Source organism: Leptodactylus fuscus, chromosome 11 (genome assembly GCF_031893055.1).
Source record: "Leptodactylus fuscus isolate aLepFus1 chromosome 11, aLepFus1.hap2, whole genome shotgun sequence".
Taxonomy (NCBI): domain Eukaryota; kingdom Metazoa; phylum Chordata; class Amphibia; order Anura; family Leptodactylidae; genus Leptodactylus; species Leptodactylus fuscus.
The window spans coordinates 13,206,671-13,226,506 of NC_134275.1; the positions used below are offsets into that span (position 1 = coordinate 13,206,671).

The window sequence follows — 19,836 nt, forward strand, 5'->3', positions numbered from 1 at the left end:
GTGGCGATCCAACCCCAGAACCCACCAGCTGAGGACTAGTCACGGATCGCTCGGTACACTATTTAGTGGCTGAGCTGCAGTAACCAAGATCCGCTACTACACTGTATACAGAGCTGCCGCTTTCCAACTCTGTCCTCTGCTAGTTCTGTCTGCCATGTCTCCCGGTTTTGGCTAGTTGGTAGGTTGCCGGATATTGGATTCCCACTGATCTGACACTGATGACTTAGCTAAGGCTTCCTGCTCAGGTTCGATTGTGTAGCCCGAGGAGACTTTGATTTTTAATGGAAGGCATTTGGGTGACACTTGGATAAGATTCGAGTGCCTTCCGTCCTGCATTAATATCAATGGGCAGATCCTTTCCGATCCATTTTTACTTGTTTTTGATAGGAAATGCTCTATAATGGTCAGAACAGAGCATTGCGATCCCCTTAGGATGGCCGACTCTGTCCTGTGTACAAAGCGTTAGCATAGATGATCAATCTCTAAGTCATGGGAAACCCCTTTAACGGTATTTTTTTGGTAACCAAACACTGGATAGGGGAATAACTAAAGCCCGGTTCAAATCTTCGTTCAGGCCATTCTGTTCCCCTGCCGCATGAAATATGCAGAGAGTAAAGTCCTGCAAGCAGCGCTTTTCTCTCTGCTTTTTTTTGAGCGGAAACCACATGGACCCCATCCTAGTCTATGGGGTCTGCAGGTTGTAACAGCTTTTTATGTGGATAGGTTTCCATTTGAGGGGGGGACCCCATGAGGACTTCCCAAACGCACATGCGAACAGGGCCTAAGCTGGGCCTTCTACCAGTCGGACCCCAGCATTCATGAGAATACGTCCCGGTGTCCCGTGTGAATGAAATGGTAGTGCTCATAAACAACGGCCTATACATTCACCTCTATGGGATAGTAGGAGCCTTGTACACGGCATCCTGTGAATGGAGTGGTCCCCATTCACACAAGGGGACCCTGTTTTGTTGTTTAGACCCCCAGCGACCAGTTATCCCCGAACTTTCAAAAGGGAAAGGGCAAGACGTAAATTATTTTCTTATTCCTGTTCTAGATCATGACTGAATGTCGTCTATATGAATATTTTATGGGAAATCTCTGATGCACATTGTAGAATATGTGGACGGGTTATGTATACATTGTAAATATGTTCCTGTATACTGTGAATCCTCATGGTTACCTCTCCTATTAAGAATACCTGAAGCTTCATGTACGTAGGGGTCTGAGCAAGAAGAAGGAATCGAAATCACCTCCGTCCTATAACTCCGACTTTTATCGTGTGCATGATGCCGATGCCATGGATGCCTAAGGTTTTATTGCATGCGTAACCCTGCCGTCCAGAAACGCTGGGATATTTCCATGGTAATCCAAGGGAAATTGTAGAGAAATCATCTTTAGAATTCCCATTGTACTAGTAAATCTAGCTACAGCAATTGTCATTATTGCCCAGACCTCGCATTGTTGTACCTTTCTTATACATTGTACAAATTTCATGCTAAAACATTTGTTCTAGTCCTAAATGAAAGGGTTACAATGGCTGACTGTGTTCTGTTTTATAGGACAAAAGAAATGGTGAGAATTTCACTTTCCTTTCATCTCCCGAATGGGTTGTCCAGGCTAAAAAATAAAGGAGGGGGTGGAATAGTTACATATGGGGTTAATAGACACTGCCAAAACACCAGCAGTCCGCTGCTCGGGAATTCTCACTGGTTGTATTGCCACAAATATCTGCAACCTTTCTATTCCTCCGGATGTGAAGACTACAACTCCCAGCATGCTCTGCCTTGTTGTGTGGGATCTCGGGGTATGTTGGTAGTTGTAGTTGGTCACAAGGGTTACAACGCACAGAAGTAGAACAATCGCACTTGATCCTGTCCTCTATGTAATGCTTATTGGTGCAAGCGATGTCTTAAAGATGGGACTGTAATTTTTTTTATATGTGACATTATAGCGGCCTTTAATATATGGAAAGCATGTAATGCATTTTAGGGGGTGTCAAGTTTGGGTCTCACACTGTAATGTCAATTGTAACAAAAAGCTGTGTCACGTTTGACAGCACTGAATGTCTATATGCAAAATCTATAATGTAAAGGCAATTTGTTATGTAAGGGGTGAAATATGACTGAATATACTGTATGTCTTACACGTGGTATAAAGGAAGGGCTTCTCTGGGATGTAGGAACTGGTGATCATATGGGCTGCACTGGTGAAGGCTTTGTGGGCCTCGGTATACAAGGGATATAAGGGAATTCTCTGTCACAGACAATCTGGTCATCTTTTTGGGGCATTCAGTAGATTTGTGTATGTAACTGTATCTATACGGGTCTGTATAAATAGGTCTTACTATACTCAATAGGTTCATGGCAAAATTAAAGGGATTCTATCATTAAAATCACGTTTTTTTTTCTTCTTGATAACGCATAGGAATAGCCTTAGGAAAGACTATTCTTCTCCTACCTTTAGATATCTTCTCCGCGCTGCTGTTCGGTAGAAATCCCGGTTTTCTTTGGTATGCAAATTACTTCTCTCGCAGCACTGGGGGTGTCCCCGATGCTGCGATAGAATTCTCCAGCGCCGCCTCCATCTTCTTCTGGAACACCCTCTCTTTGTCTTCTTCCGTCCTGGGTTTCAATCTTCTAGGCCTCGGGCAGAGCCGACTGCGCATACCCACGGCCATGAGAAAATGGCTGCTTATACCAGCTTACTGTGTAAACGGCCACAAGAAAAAGTCCACTTACAGAGTTTACTGTGTCAGCGGCCATTTTCTTCTGGCTCGGGCATGCGCAGTTGACTCTGTGTAAGGCCTAGAAGATTGAAGCCCAGAATGGAAGAAGACATAAGGAGAGGCTGTTCTAGAAGAAGATGGAGGCGGCGCTGGAGAGTTCTCTCACATCAGCGGGGACGCCCCCAGTGCTGCGAGAGAACTCATTTGCATACTGAAGAAAACTCGGATTTCTACAGTGCGGAGAAGACTTCTAAAGGTAGGAGAAGAACAGCCTTAAGGCTATTCCTAAGTGTTAGTCAGAAAAAAAGGAAATCCAATGATAGGATCCCTTTAATGACCTTATCTGCAGGTTAATTATGTTCAACTTGAGGAGAATCCCTTTAAGGGTGATCATGGCCTTGTATAAATACATATAATCTGAAATATTCTTCTGTACTTCCAAGATGATCTACAGAATGAGACGTCCTAGAAGTATAGGACCAGTGTAACGTCTTGGTGCATGTCGTGCCCGTCCCATCTAGTAGATTAGAGGTGTCCAAGTCCTAACTTGAAGCTCGATGAATGTTTTTTTGCTTCTTTGACTTCTATCCCTGAACGTCGCCAATGCTGTAAATGCCTTGTACTGAGTCTCTGTCACTTGCACTCTTCCCACATTACCATTGTCTCTTTCTTAACCAAATTAAATAATTTTCTGCACTTTTAGGAATAAACTTGTCATGATTTCTTTTGCTGTTATTCACCCAGTTATGTGGTTTCTCAGTCTGTTGTTAATGTATGGCTGCAATCGCACAGGCACGTTCATAGCTCTTGGTGCTGCACTAGAAAAACGGAAGAAGCGCTGCATCCGGTTATTTCTGTAACGTCAACCGCTCCAGACGTCTGTGCAATATTTCAGTGGACGGTGCTATACAGAGACGTGATGGGGACCCCATTGTGGTTATGTAGCTATAGTCAGTCACACACACTCATACCCATGAAGAGCCGCCGGCATCCACCTCCTTTTCACTGCGGGCGCTGATGATGTCATCGCGTCCGCGTTGGGGCAGATGTCAAACTCTGCGGTCAGTGTAGGTCGCGGTTGCGCGATCCGCGGCCTATACTGACGGCTTTCAGCTGTATGTGCATTTGCACATACAACTAAAGGCAGCGATCACTCCTAAACGGGGAATCCTGTACCGGATTCCCCGTTGGTGAGCGATCTGGGCGGCTGCACGCGTGCCATAGATTCGCCATCACTGCTATAGGGGGTACAGAGGTGGCAATCACTTCTGGGCCCTGGAGTCTCAGGAGGCCTATGTACAGATTACATCAGTATTATAGCAGGCACATGATAACTGAGGACCCCGTTTGTATATTTTGCATTTAGGGTCCAGGAGCTACAAGTAATGCTCAGACACGATGGCGCGATCTCCAGGCGTAGATGACTGTCGCACTATTACACATTCTCTTCGGCTATGCCAAGCACTCTAGGTATTCATCTCTAATATGTTGCACCTGCTTTACTACTTATGAAATGTATTTATTCTTGTATTTAAAAAAAATCCAAAGCATGTATAGGACTAGTGAGGTGACAGCTGCCACGAAATGCTACAGTCAAGCTGCTTTAGCTCTTGGCACATGTAAGGTCTAGGAGCCGTGTAACATTAGTTTAGTTTTTCAGGGCCATGTCTGCAGTGAAGGAATAATTTCTGTACATGGAAACAATGCAGCAGACTAAGGCCCAGTTCACATCTGCGTTTGGGGCCGCCATACAGAAACCTATAAGTATTAAAAAGTGGTTAGCTAAGAAACCACACGGGCCTCATAGACTATAATGGGGTCCGGTCTGATGGTTGGTCTATAAGAGAGGGGTGAATCATGGCGAGCAGTCTGTAAGGGATTCCTTCATGTACTCAGACTGCTCCCCGTGTATCACTGCTCTCTTACAGGTTGCTCTCTATGGTCCTGGGCAGGATTCGACCCCGGGACCCCCAACCACTGAGCCATCCTGCTACCTGACTAATCCCTTGTGCTGCCCTCATCTATACAGTTATGGTAAATTATTGTCATGGGTTTAAAGTGAAGTTGAAAGTCTGATGGTTGGATGGGAGTCTTATGGGATCTGATCATCATTGTCAGTATGGACGAGTAGCAGATCATCAATGTACAGGGCCTGAGCTAGAGCTCTAATGTGGACCGGTAACATGACCTTTACAAAGCAGACCCCTGGATTTAATGACCCATCACATGGACACTCTCCATCCCCATCAGCAATGACTTTTAATTGAATATATATAGCATAATTATTATTAATACATCTTATTTAGAGCGCCAACATGTTCAGCAGCACTTTACCAATGGTAGGGTTCAATTATAGACATAAAAATACGTTGCAGGGGAAGCGGTCATTGCCAGGTAGCCATGCAAACACATGGATCACATTCAACCTCCTTGAGGGTGTGCTGAGCAGGTTTTAGACCCAGGACACCAGCGCTGCAAGGTGGTAGTGCTAACCACTGAGCCACCATGGTGCCCTAGTGATCCAAGGGGGGCAATGGCCAGAAATGAACACCCCCGAACACTTGGCCTGTGCAAAATGTGCGCATAAGATTCTTAGTAAGATTCCTAAGTAAAAACCATTGATACCTTACAACAATCTGTAATGAAATTACAATAAAATACAATGTCTTTATATATGTGTGTCGGAGTAAAATTGTTTGGTAACAATGACAAGTGCCGATACCCGAGGCTAGCTGAGAAGATAACAGCTGGCCCCACTTTGGCTATCAGATCTCCTTTCAAATTGACATTTAGAAGTCACGGACCAAACCGAGCTGTAGCTGACAAGGCTCACACTAAGCCAGAGCAACGCAGATAGGCTAGGTTTAGTGAATGCAACATCTTTTTCCCCATGAGAATTCATGCCTAGATTGCTGAGATATTTGGAAATCTGTAGCACTGAGGATGGATCTGTTACTCCAAACTGCTGTGCCCCACGCTGCTCTAATATGGCGGCATGAACGCAAGAACACCGGGCCAGACACGATGGCAGCATAGCTTACTGTCACTCAAAGAAGAGAGGGGACAAGGTTTGGAGCGACAGATCTGCCCCCAGTGCTCCTCCCTTCTCATTTACATATTGTAAACTAAATGAATATCTTTGCAATGGAGGCTGGTGGAAAAAGCCTTTACCTCCAGGTGAACCTCACCTATTTGTGTTGCTGGCTTAATTTGCTCCGCCCTGGTGACAGACTCCCTTTAAGATCGTCTCAAAATTTTGCATAGTTTGTTATTCCTTCAAGAAGTTTATGAATAAATTGACAAATGGGTGTCACCAGTTTTGGTACGCTCCGCCAAACTTCAATGCTGTCCGTTCATCACTGACGGTATGAGAACAAGTTCATTTGGCAAGGGGAAAGGCCGTGCCCATTTGTCAATTTATGGGCCTCCACTAAATATGGCACCTCCCTCCTGAAGCCAGTGATTGGTTGCAGTGAATATCTGTGCAAAGTGAGCCCTCTCCACTAGAGGTCAGCGCTGTAAATGGCAGCCGGTCAGAAGGGTAAGTCTCAAGATTATTTCATTTGGACAACCCTTTAAGGCTGAGGCCCCACTTTGTGCAAATGCAGTTTTTTTTTTTTTGCAGTTTTTACTGCGTTTCTTGAGTCAAAACCACATTGCCTGGGTATTGTAGATTTATCCAATTCAGATGAAGGTATTGTATTATTAGAAGACACTTAATATAATATCCTGTAACCTGTACTCAGATTGGACTGGCACATTTGTGCATTATATGAGGTCCAGCAGACGAAGATCTCGTTATTTACTTGCTGTTGGGATTGATAACTTTTCGGAGGGTATTTTACAAGGTACCCATTCATTCCGCCAATATGGCTCCTTTATACCAAGCCGAAAACGGAGTATACAACGGGCATAGATTTAGAGTGTGGGTCTTCTTCAGGATCCAATGTACCATAGTCCAATATCGTATACAGAGTCTCCGAACTGCGTCAGTGTGTTCTTATACATTAGTGTCATGTATTAGATCTGTATCCTTGATCAGTTTATAACAATGCGCGTCACCCTGCGCCTTGTCGGTCCCAGCACTAGAACAGATGAGCACCTGCCAAGCCCCTCTCTATATTTACCCACCAGTGAGGTCAGCTCGCCAAGAATGGACATGGCCAGCAGAGCCTCCCCGGGGGTATTTTTAGCTCAGTCCTTATCCATTTGTTGGACGTTTCACTCGCTCCCAGTTACAGCCCGGCACTTGCCGTCTTTATTGTTGTGTCCTTGGTAGGAGAGGTCGGAGGAAATGTCAAGTTCTCACCTGTACTGAGCCAGTGCGCGGGTCATAAAGGTAAGAGATCAATACCGCCAAGTGGTCGACCCCACCGGTCACATTGTCATCGGGGAGATCTGTGAGTGTCATGTATTTGTGTTTTCAATGGCGGAAATGTAATTGTATAGACTATGGTGTATAGACTGGCACTGGCTACTTATATCCTATTTATTTCTATATTTCTGGAATTTTGTATAGACTTTTCATAGCGGGGTCTTCAGATTTATATTTCTCTTGGAGAACGAATGGCAAAGACTCTAAGTCCAGGTTATTATATTAATATGAATCTATCGGTCTTTGTTATTACATAGTATTGAATGACCTTCTCTCTGTCAGTAGTGATAGACACTAATACATGATATTTATGGCAGAGCCTCATGGGACATCAGGATGCAAATTAGCTTATTTCGGCCATACCACACTGCTGGGGAGGAGGCTCTGGAATAGCTCATTTACATGCCTGTTCCCATGAAGCATTGCCTGTAGATAAGTCTCCATATATCGGTAGTTTTTCTCCCCGCCATCTTATACAGCCAGCACGCACCCTGTTCTGTAGGGACAAGAACCAATAGTTCTGTTATCAACAATTGTGAGGTCATCCGCTGATTCCTACATGGTAGAATGGCTACTAGGGGAATTGCGGCCTAACTACAAGCTTCTACCTGGGTCGTCACACAGCCAATTCTTAGTGACCTATCTTCGATTATTCAAGTCTTCAATCTTTGGGTCAAGTAGTCAATGAACGGACAAAGCCACATGGTAGTAGCCAAAGCCTTCTACTAGCCGTGGTTGCCTGGTGCATGGAACAACAATGGGGGACTTCCAATCTGTCTCCATGAGCCATCAGAGGTTATATGGAGTTGTATACTACTGCTGTTCGTCCCATATCGGCCGATGGATTTTGTCGTGGCTATACGATCCCTTTAACTCTTTGAGGAACCATCACCCATAATTACATTTCCCATTAAATAAGAATTTTGGAGCCTCTTTTCTTGGCCGTTTCTCTGTTATTAATCCTAGAAATTTCGGAATAAATTGACAAGTGGGCGTTACTGTTCCCCTTGTCAGAAGGGTGTGTTCATATTGAATGATAGGACAATGTAAGGGTATGCAGGGGCTTCCCCCCATATGGTAACACCTACTTGTCAATTTATTAATCCATGAATGGGAAACCAATATTCACCTTCCATTTTTGTTGTGTTTTTACAGCTTTGACGTCTCATACTGGTGCGCGCTGACCATGGTAATCTGTAGATGTCTGAAGATGAGCGTCATGGATATTACCAAGATGTTTTCCATTCTAAGGCCAAGAGAAGAAGATGAGGGGGCAGCAGAAGTGGGCCGTGAGCTACACTTGGCAGTGACAATGGATAACCCTGAATACTTAACAAGTCTCCTTTCAGAAGAGAAGTATAAGAACTTGGTTAACAGCCAAAGTGGCTGGGGTGTCCCAGTAACTCCGCTTCGCTTGGCGGCTTCCAAAGGCTCCTTAGAATGCTTGAAGATCCTCCTGGCGCATGGAGCAGAGGTGGACATCTTAGATGTGAAGGCCCAAACCCCATTATTCAGTGCGGTCAGTGCTGGCCATTTTGACTGTGTCAGAGAATTGCTCAGGGCTGGAGCCTGTCCTTCTGGAAGTATCTATAACAACTGTACTCCAGTACTGAATGCCGCCCGCGAAGGCAATGTCAGCATCTTACGAGAACTACTAGATTATGGCGCAGAACCAAATGTGAGATGTAAATTACCCGACTGGTCGACAAACATTGCAACAACTACAGGACCGCTCTACCTCTCTGCGGTCTACGGGCACTTGGAGTGTTTTAGGACCCTGCTTCTGTATGGGGCCGACCCAGATTACAACTGTACGGATGAGAAACTTATGAAAAGGATAAAACATCCTAAAACCGTATTAGACGTGTGCCTGAAACACGGGTGTAGGACGTCATTTGTGAAACTACTTGTTGACTTTGGAGCTAACGTCTATTTGCCTGACATCCACATTTCTAAGTCGTTCCCCAATCATGAAGCAATGGAAGTTCTGGCGAGAGAGAGAGGTAAATGTTGAAATTGAGACGAAGCGCTTCCTTAAGGGTAACCTACCCATAGAATTGGTTATTAGTATTAGGTTAGTGGGGTGTCCGGTGTCAAATCCCACCAATCTGATATTTACAACCCATCTGTGCTGCTCGTTCTGCGTTGGTATTCCATTTGGGAAGTTCACTGGGGACCCCCCGGACCGAGTGCATTAAAAAGGCAATGAGCAGTTAAAGCACATGGACCCATAAACCATAATGAGGTCCGTGTGTTTTCCGTGCGATGTCATGCAGAGTCAAAAGTACTTAAACTACTTTCCTCTCTGCGTGACTTGTGTGGACACTGCGCTGAAATACACGGACCCCATTATAGTCTATGGGGTTTGTGTGCTGTCATTGCTCACCGCTTTTTTAATGCGTTTGGTATTCTGTTCAGGTGGGTCCCCAAATGGAATACCGAACACAGATGTGACCCGGGCCTTACTGCTGGAACTATACAGTGGATGGAGTCATACTGGGTTACTACACCTCAGCGCACAATCTACAGATGGGCGAACCTCTTAAGATTCATTTGGTGTTTGGGTTCTGAAACTTGGGTTTCTGTTTCGTTTCGGTACGAACCTCACTTTAAGATGATTTAAAACATAGTGTAGTGTAATTTCTATCCTACTAACCGAAGTTGTGTCAACTTGAAAAGTGACATTATTATAGTCTGGGGTTGTTATGAGCTGATTCGCCCATCTCTAGTTCTCACCCCTTATGATTCACACCTGGTTTTAGCTTCATACATGAAATAATTTTGTGTGCGCCCTAAGAGATCCCTTAGATGGTGTGTCCTGGCCACATCTGTCCTGTGCTAGATGCTGAGACATAGCAATTCTCTTCCATTCAAAGCAACAGCAACTCTACAGGTGAATCTCAGCAATTGGCAGTAAGTGCTCGCACCCCGACAACTGGCGGTCACCTGCGCTTGTCATTGTACTTACTACAGCTATAGTGCGTCACGGTGCGGTTCTTTCCGCAGCGCTTTAGTGCTGTGATTACGGCCCGTGGGGCTTCCTGCGGCAAAAAAGCACTGTGAGTAAAAGCACTGCGGCAAAAACTGCGGCCGCCACACATCTCAGTTCTTCCTGCATCACTTTGCATAGAAAGTTTGCAGAGGTTTCCTATAGGGTTTTCCCACTAGAATCTCATTCTCTTTGCCATGACTATAAAACGCTGCAATTTTTCTGCGGGATTTACACCACGTGGGGTCCCGGTCTGAAATACATTATAATGCAGCGCATGTATGTCAGCTTTTTTTTGCAAACTTCATTAATGTGTAAAAGTTAACAGTTTGTTCTTGAGTTTGCACTCCCCATAGATATTAAAGGCAACTTCTTGGGTGGTTTTTCACCATAAACTGGCCCCGTCATGTGCAGGATCCGGTAATTCCCTTTCTTTTTGTTACAGAAAAATGAAGTTATAAGTGTTTGTCAGTATAAAAAGTCAATAGTAAATAATTCTAAGTATTCTGGATGAACGGAGAGCGGCTTTAGTCGTACTGTCTGCTTGCTAACCCGTCCTCCTGGTCACTATGGGCATCTTCCTTCCAGTCCCCGCTCTCCTTGATGTCATAGAGGAGGACAAAGCTTCTCTCCTCCGGCTGTGACTATTTAGGGTGATTTGCAAATGACTTTTTATGCTTTCAAGCATTTGGACCTTCACTTTTCTGTAACAGAAAGATGACCTAGGAGCATCAATGGAGAGGGAATGCCCTGATCCTGCAGATGATAGGGCCAATTTATGATGGAAAAACCACCTGACAGGTTCCCTTTAACCCCTTACTGACCTTCATAATCAGTGGCGTAACTCTCCCTGTCCATCAATCCTTATACTTGGGGGTCCGAAAAGACCCCTGAGTATAATGATAGCAGCCGTAGCGGCTGTCACCGGGCCCCTAATGTCCCAAGCCCTGTGGCAGCTGCCTCCGCTGCTATGGCGGTAGTTACGCCACTGTTCATAATACTATTACAGAGGATGTCAGCACTTTGAAGGAAGCAACTTATCCCCGATCTTATTTCTCACATCAGCAACTTTTTCTATCCTGCTGTTCCGACTGGAGATAAAAACACCCCAATTCTAAAACCTACAATTATTGGGGATGAGTATTCCTAAGAAGACTTTTTTTCCCTAAAATTGTTCTGATTGAGCCATGTAACAGTCCCTAGAAGTAACACTAACACTAGGGATACTTACAGTAACTTGTTATGATATATGCGGGTAATTTATTCATTTCTGTTGTCACTTTCCAGTTCATCCAAAGTCTCTGATGTCCCATTGTCGCCTGACTATTCTGAAGTTGGTAAGACAAGTAGGAAAGATGCAACACCTCCATCAGTTAGAGATCCCTCAGACAATGGTCAGATTTCTCCTGCACGAGACATAATCGGAGAATGAAGGAAACCTGGACTTCTGGAGACCGTCCTGCAGTTATAAAAGTCGGCATGACATAAAACTGTTCGGCTTTCTTCCTTTCCAGCTGCATTTACAAGGAGACGGCACATAACTGGGTTATAGGCTTTGACCCATTCAAGGGTGAACAAACATGGCGGCATCAGAGATCACATTTATTGTGTGTTTTAATGTCTCATTCACACAACTAAAAAAAAGACTACTAGGACTACAGCCGCTGTCCGCCCTGGGATTTCTGTCCTAAACCCCGGGGAAACTGGACAGGGGATGGCTTGCCAGCAGTCGGCATTAAAACTCATTCATTCGAATGGATTTTTAAAGGTTACCGCCAGTGTCCATATGTGGTCTCTCCGCCTGGAAACCATTTTTTTTGTTTGTGCACGGACACAGTCGTACATGCAGTCTTTGGGAGTCATGAACCTATTGAAAAGGCAGGCCACGTGGCTACTGTGAGGCCGATGGTGGCAAGGAGCCAGCATTGAATTGGTCTACCTGCTTGCCATGGCGCTGTAATAGCAGCTACCTACAACCACCACTAGGGGACATGATTGCATACAGATTACCCTCTTCTCATTTAGTACAATACTAGTCTTATAAATCCATATGCAGTAAGTTTATATTAGTGGTTGAGACTGTATGCAGCCAGAATTATACCATAAGACAGTCCTATCCTATACACATATATTATACAATCATTTTTTTATATGGTTAATACAGATGAGCGAATAGTATTCGAAACTATAGTTTCGAATACCTCGCTCCCATAGGAATGAATGGAAGCAACCGAACACCAAGGGGTTAAGCGTCGGCCACTAACATGCATTCCTATGGAGCAAGGTATTCGAATCTAGTATTTGAATCAACTCTAAGGGCTAGTTCACACGGGGGCAGGTGGGGTGGATTTTGGCACTGGGAGTGATGCGGGGAGACGCGTCACCCTCTGGTCAAAACCCACCTGCCGCATGAATCATTCGTGCTATGGGGTCCGTGTGCTTAACTGTCCAGCACTTGCAGTTGCACTGATATTCCGTTCGGGGGGGTCCTCCTGCAAACTCCTTTCGGACAGGAGGCAAGCGCTAATGTGAACTGGCCCATAGTCTATGGGGTCCGTGCGCTTTAACTGCACAGCGTTCCTCCTAAACACTCTCCTCCTGCTACTCGTGGACTTGGTGACTCTCCTTTAGTCGAATAGTGGTTTCCCCTGAAACGAGCATTTTTTCCCATAGACTATAATGGGATTCGATATTCGATTGAGCAGTCGAATATTGAGGCTCTACTCGAAACGAATATCTAATCTCGAATATTTCACTGTTCGCTCATCTCTATTAACAATACCATTAATAAACCAAAGTGCATTTGGCGAGCCGTCGGTGAAGAGTTATAAAATGAGACCCTATAATTTCTGTTTACTCCATAAAGTCAGTGCAATGCAACCAGTAACTTACTAGAAATGTCTTCCCCAGACATAGACTGGCCCACTGCTGAACTGCAAAGTCATTTAGGTACACAGACCCTATCTAGTGACATCTGGTACCAAAAAACATTGGGAAATGTCACGTTAAATTAAGAAAATCCTTACATGTCTGCTGGCCTATCTATTATGTACTGGACCAGAATATTCAGGGATCTGAGCTTGCTGAGTACACGGAGTACAGGATATATCTTATAGTAGTCACATACACTCATTGAGCAATAATAATGCACCAAGAAGGAGTTGTTGGAATCAAATGAAACTTTCTCAGTGCGAATGTAATGGTGATAAATGTCAATGATAAGAATATGAAGCAAAAGAAGAGGTTTATTGTGGAGAAGGCCCTAGTACAATGCTGGTCCTCCTCTAACCTGGATACAAGAAGGTATCTGTAGGTTGTTTGTGGTATCCTGTGGCACATAGACATTGCAGCTGAGTCTGTATATTCTACTAACTTTTAGGTTGCACAAGCTGATGTCCCAGTTGGTCCCAAAAATGCTGGATTGGCAATAAATCTGGAGGCTGGGCAGACCAAGCAATTGCAATCCGGAGGAGACATTCCTATTCCTGGGGAACCCTTGCTGTGTGTGAGCATTATCCTGCTGAAAATGCCATTAGGAGACCCTGCCATGTGAGGCCACATACATAGGATGTCCTGCCCGTATCACTGAGCTGTTAGTGTCCTATGCAGGGGTGTAACTTGAGAGGGTGCAGTCACACCCGGGCCCAGGAGCCTTAGGGGGGCCCATTAGCACTGGCATCAGTATTGAGATTGCAGCTTCCATCTGGCCCATAAGCCAAGGAGACCCACAGATTCCCCAACCACACTAAGGAGGATTAAACTCTTTAGCCCCCCATAACCATCGCTATCAAGAATTCACTATAGGGATGAGATAGGGGGCCGTAGATTAAAGATTGCACCGGGGCCCACAAGACTTTAGTTACACCACTGGTCCTTCATATTACTACTAGACGCTGCTCAGATCATAAACTGAACCTGGATTTGTCTCTAAACACAATATGGTTCCAGTCCACAGTAGTCCTGGTTTCTCTTTGATGACACAGCTGCAAACAAATGTTAATGACACTTAATGGCTGCCATGACACCAACATTTCATTCTGCTAAGCACCTGGAAATGGTCTGGTCGGGGGCGGGGGCCTGCAATGAAGGTGTCACCTGTGTCTAGACAGAACAAGGAACCTATGAGAGCTGCTCGTGCACATGAAGCGAGCACTCTAATAGGGAACTGTAAGGTACGGAGGGGTCGCCATAGCAAGTACGTGACAGCCATATTTACATACATGTATACGTGTTGTGGGATTTATATATATATTGTAGAATAAAAAGTGTGACGACATTTTTATGAGTTGGAAAAATCTTAGGAAAGAAAACACAAAATCTAAAATGGTTATGGGATAAAAATGAATAGAACTCACGAAAGTCATATGCCCCCCCATAATGGTACCAGTGGGATCCCAATGGGCCCTCAGATTATTTCTACTAATAGTACGGCAGATCTGCCCCCGTACTATGCTGCCCATATGTAACATAAATATTGTAATTATAGCCCTTATAGCCCCCCAAGAGGACTCCCCAAACAGAACACAGATGTGAACTGGGCCTCAGGGGGGTTCACACCTGCGCCTGGTCTCCACTTTCACGTTTCCGTCTTCTGCTGAGAGAAACTGGACGGGACCTGCAGGACTTTGTGTCCGGTTAAAAAAAACAGTTTCGCCACAGAGACCAGAAGAAGCTCACGGATGGACACTTTGCAAACCCATTCAAGTGAAAAAGTGAAAACTGACCGCCAGGGTTCCGTCTCCTGTCTGGTTTCTCTTGGCAGAAGATGGAAACCCAAAAGCAGAGACCGGGCGCAGGTGTGAATCCCAGGATAGTTGGAAAGCTCAGAGAAGGCCGGGCAGAGGGATTGACCTTTGCATTGGTCTTCTTCCTCCTGAGGTCAGAGGTGTGGTAAAATAAAAAAGTGATGCTCACCAACCCTCAGTTCTCAGTTTGGGCACCAAATCCCCTGTTTCTTCAGGAGCCAGCACTGGACAGCAAAAAAAAAAAAAGCTGCAAAACTACAATGCAATTTTTGCAGCGATGTTTGATGAGTTTTTGCTTCATTTTTCTCTTCTTGTTTTCTTCCCCTATTTCCCTATATATAGGAAAAATGCAGCTAAAATGAACATTCTGCCAATATTGAGAAGCCCAAGTGTCTTCCAAAATGCCTTTTTTTTTTTTAAAGCTCCTTTTTCCACCATGTAAGGATGAAATTAATGAAACCTCATTTACGTTACCGGTACGGTGAACGCAGTTCTGCATTGTTGCCGCACGGAGCCTTAGACCAAGTGTTTCAGGTTTGGCCTTTGTTAGTCATATTGTTTTATATTACTGAAATAAGATTTAGGATGGCTGCAGTCTCTTCACCTAGCCTTACCCCTTATAAGGCCTGCCGCACCTCCCGAAAGAAATAGAGCTATGTCATGACGTTCCTCCCGAGAACTTTGAGGACAACAGCTTTTCCTACACGTGCACGCCCTCTCACTTCAGCCCAACCCCTTATCCCTTGTTAGTCACGTGGCCATGATGTCACTTAAGATCTCTTCAGCTATAAAAATCAGGCTGACCAGAAATAAACTTATACAGGAAGTCGTTGGAGGGAGATTTTATTAACCTGTTATGATTCCAAGGAAGACGATGAAGGAGACAAGGCACTCCTCTGATGGGCACTCCGAGACGTAACGCGTCTTGTATGGGACACCTATAATATTTGGTCAGGACATGGACTCAAAATGTTTGATTTTTTCCGGGCTAGAAGGGAGAAAGTTCTACGTGGTAAAGTCCTGGATGCCATTAGGACAAACAAGGCAGAAGAACTGCACGTGCTATTGTCTAAGGATAAGGTCAAGAAACTTATCAGGAAAAGCGGTGGGAAAGTCTTATCTCCTGGACTCTATCAAGCTCTTACTAAGAGATGTTTTGAGTGTGTGGAGGAATTACTAAAAGCTGGAGTCTACCTCGGCATCGTCGATAACTGGAATCCCGTGTCAAGCGCAGTCCACATGAAGGAAGGCAGACTTCTCAAGTTGCTGTTGGATTATGGAGCAAATCCGGATTCTGGCCAGGGACTTCCTTTATACAGATCGGCCTGTGAAGCAGAACTCGGCATGTTTAGCATGTTACTGCTTTATGGGGCCGACCCAGATTACAACTGTTCACATCGTGAGTTCTTAAATGTTACCCCAGATGCTATAACAGTACTAGGGATGTGTCTTGCCAAAAACTACGAGGTCCCGTTTGTGAAACTTCTCATCCAGTTTGGAGCTAACATGTACTCACCTGATATACAGGATCTCCTAATCCACACGGACAATGAAGCAGCGACATGTCTGAGCAGAGAAAGGGGTACTGACATCTTATGTGAAGCTCTGAATGTCTTTCCTTCTTCATTGTCACTATTTTCAGCTTCTACTTTCTCATTCTATATAATTTCTAGGTTATTGCAGTTTGATCTCTCTTATGCTCTCCTTCATGTTTTCCTACCAATGTCTTCCTGAATAGTACATACAATCATGGATCAGGACATAATAAAAAACATCTGGGGTTTAGAAGGTCGTAAAATTAGGGAAATCCAACCTTAGATGAACAACAATATACAACAGATTCTGCCGTCTCAATATTTACTTAACAAAAATGAAGTCAAAATGGGAAAAACTAAGTACACCCTATGAACCAATAGCAGGCGCCACTAGACGGAATTGACATCCTTCCGATCATTCTTGAGAGATTTGGTGACATTTGCTTATGTATAGCACTCTTAAAGCAACAGCGAGTCGGGACTTTGACTGTGCCATTGCAACACCATAGACCATTGCAACACTCGAGAATACTTTGGTATATAGAGGAGTTTATGGTTGGCGCAATGGCTGCAAAACAAGCCTAAATCATCAGCACCTTCACCACACCGCTTGACAGTTGGTATATGAGGGGTTGGTAGTACGGTGATGGGTTTTTCTCAAATGTGGCACTGTGTATTATGACCAAACTCTGTCTCCCCTAGGGATAAGCAAATCAATTTGGTTAGAACCAGAATCTACTTGAATTTTCCAGGTTTTACCAAACCTTTTGGGGTTTGCCACCCATGAAACACTATTATACTCTGGGGTCTCAAGTGGAAGCCCAGGGGAGGTAGGTAAAAATAACAAAAGGTTATACTCAACCTGCCTTTCCTCACCTCTCCTGGGCATTCAGTGGGTTGATACTTCAGGTTCTGGTGACAGGACCTTTAACTCCACACCAGCAAACTGCCAAAACAATACGCTTCTTCTTTTCTTTTTTTTTTTTAATTTATATAATGTCCTGATATGTAAAACTATAGCATTCAAAGAGGATGTACTTTACTTTTGTCAAAGCACTAGATGACTATGGAATCTAAAGGGTTACCACTTGTAATCCAATTTATTTCAGATTATAGCTGTTGCATCATGATGTTTGCTATTTGTTACAGCTAACAGCCACTGCTGATGACTATGGCCGACTTCCCAAAATGGCGTCACTTCCATGACATATTAGTAGGCCATAGTACAGTATTGTTATGATATACTATTATGTCGCTGTGTGAGAAGGGATTAAAGGGGTATTCCAGTGGGGGGTTCCTGTAGTCAGACCTCACCAACCAGATAGTTTTGCCCTATCTTGTGGATAATTTGAAGTAACCAGAATTTACCTTCAAGAATATTGTACAGTTTATACTTCATGTCTTGAGACTTGGCTCACCTCTTGATACAGATACTGTAGAACCAACTAAATATATATCATATATCGATATATCAATACTTGTACGGCTGAGCCTAGGCATGGATTTACCTCTTCTTATTAGGGTATATCAATAGTTGGACACATGGTTTGTCTACATATTGTACAATACAGCAGTGGTGTGCAAGCTGCGTCCTATATGTATACTGACTCCACTGATATTCCACAACAGATTATTAATATTGGAGATGGTTGGAGTCTGGCGGGTAACACATCTGCTGAGACAAATCTCATCCTGTATTATGGTCTTCTCTCCTGTACAGTTCATCCAAGATCGCTGATGTCCCAGTGTCGTGTCACTATAAGAAGGCTGCTGAAACAAGTGGGGAAGCTTCGTCTCCTCGATCAACTACAAATCCCTACTAATCTAGTGAGATACTTACAGTACTGCCATGAGCTGGATTACCCAGAGAAACTGCCGAGATATTATGTTCAATGACCTAAAGGAGATATTAGAGTTGAGCTTTGGTTGGCTACAGTGGCGTAACTAGGAATGGCGGGGCCGTTCCTGACCGATACCGAAGACCTCAACCGAGCTTCCCCCCCACCACATTCTAGCATGCTCTTTTATGCCCCATAATAGCCCTGCACACAGTATTATGCCCCAGAGTATAATAATCGGAGACCGAGGGGGGATACAAACATAAAAAACACTGTCACTTACCTATCCCTACGCTGCAGTCCTCGGTGGTGTCGGCCATCTTTAATAACGTCCAGACTTCAAATGACCCGGGACGCAGGTCCCGGTCAAGTGACATCAGGGATGTCACACAACTAAGCCCCGATGGCTGTCTGGAGCGGGAAGAGGTAAGTAACAGTGTTTATTATGTTCCCTTACCTCTCCTGGGCCTTCGATCATTATACTCGGGGCTCTGAAAAGACCCTCCTGAGTATAACAATAGTGCTTGTGGGGCCCGTGGTGTCACTTACCGATCCCAGTCCCTGCCAGGATCAGTAAGTAAATAGGGCCTGTTACCAGTAGGAGTAACTCCAGCCGGCAATGGCCTATTAAGAAATAAAAATCCGCAGCGGTAGCAGCTGTCGCCGGCCCCTAATGTCCCGGGCCCTGTGGCAGCTGCTACCCATATTAGTAGTTACGCCCCTGCTTGGCCATATTTATGGTCTGGGTACTCCGAGAGGTTCTCTTAGTTTAGACATCTATGTCATATCCTCAGATCTTTCCCATTCAGTCTCTGCCTAAATGTTGGGGGCTAAGCTGGTCAGTTCCCAATTTTCCAATAGATGTGGGACCCCATGATATATCCTATAACTTCCCCATACAAGTCTATGGTGACCTTTACAGACATGAACCCTGACATGTTTCTAAACCACAGGATGGCATGCGACGTTACGTCTGTACAGTGACCTACATTTGTCATGGACTCCCATTCATCATATACTACACACAATATACGGTTTCCTTTTTTTCACATATATTTGCATGGCACAGCTGAGCCAGGTACACAGACCTATACTAGCCACATGTTTGCTAAAAGGCCACTCTTATGGCAAGTGCTAGGCTTATGAGATAGAAGTACCGTCTATGTTGCAATTATCAAACACACGAGCCAAACAAGGTGTGAAGTGAGCCGTAGATACAGCCCAGTATAGATTATCTTACGTATAAGATAGCATGCATGCTTCCACTCCACATATTGGTCAGTCGATGTATCTGCTGCTGGTATTGGTTGTATTTCCCATTGTTATTCTAAATAAATGTCTGTTTTCTCCTCCAAAGCCTCGTCCAGGATTTTTTTCTATATTTTATATTTTCCAGTCTTTCCTACAGTCTGTAATGGACAGAGTTACAATAAACGGGAAAAGAATATTTAAAGGGGTTGTCTAGGATATTTTAGTTCCGGGGCAGGTGCCCAGGGAAGGTGAAACCTTAAAGCCTTTTCCTTTAAATAATAATACAATTTAGCATGACATGTAAATTTGACGCCTGTAGGGGGTGAAATACCCGGGACACCTAGTGATGGATTATATAATTTCAAGATTCGGGGAGAT

The 19,836-nt window shown here is 44.4% G+C and overlaps 2 protein-coding genes across 2 annotated transcripts; both read left to right on the forward strand.

Annotated features, from left to right (window-relative positions):
• The first annotated feature begins 6,945 nt into the window (after window positions 1-6,945).
• Window positions 6,946-11,861, forward strand: LOC142185396 (ankyrin repeat and SOCS box protein 12-like). Its single transcript, XM_075260821.1, has 3 exons — window positions 6,946-7,064; window positions 8,256-9,103; window positions 11,377-11,861. Exons 2-3 carry the CDS (start codon window positions 8,287-8,289, stop codon window positions 11,508-11,510), a joined length of 951 nt encoding a protein of 316 aa, XP_075116922.1. The 5' UTR covers window positions 6,946-7,064; window positions 8,256-8,286; the 3' UTR covers window positions 11,511-11,861.
• Window positions 11,862-11,963: 102 nt separating this feature from the next.
• LOC142185397 (ankyrin repeat and SOCS box protein 12-like) lies at window positions 11,964-19,549 on the forward strand. Its single transcript, XM_075260822.1, has 2 exons — window positions 11,964-16,416; window positions 18,090-19,549. Exons 1-2 carry the CDS (start codon window positions 15,804-15,806, stop codon window positions 18,263-18,265), a joined length of 789 nt encoding a protein of 262 aa, XP_075116923.1. The 5' UTR covers window positions 11,964-15,803; the 3' UTR covers window positions 18,266-19,549.
• Window positions 19,550-19,836: the final 287 nt, after the last annotated feature.

Coding starts and splice junctions, on each gene's coding strand:
- LOC142185397 (XM_075260822.1), top strand. CDS start 15,804: ATGTTTGATTTTTTCCGGGCTAGAAGGGAGAAAGTTCTACGTGGTAAA. Junction 16,417..18,089: donor ATGTCTGAGCAGAGAAAGGG/GTACTGACATCT, acceptor TCTCCTGTACAG/TTCATCCAAGATCGCTGATG.
- LOC142185396 (XM_075260821.1), top strand. CDS start 8,287: ATGGTAATCTGTAGATGTCTGAAGATGAGCGTCATGGATATTACCAAG. Junction 9,104..11,376: donor AGTTCTGGCGAGAGAGAGAG/GTAAATGTTGAA, acceptor GTCACTTTCCAG/TTCATCCAAAGTCTCTGATG.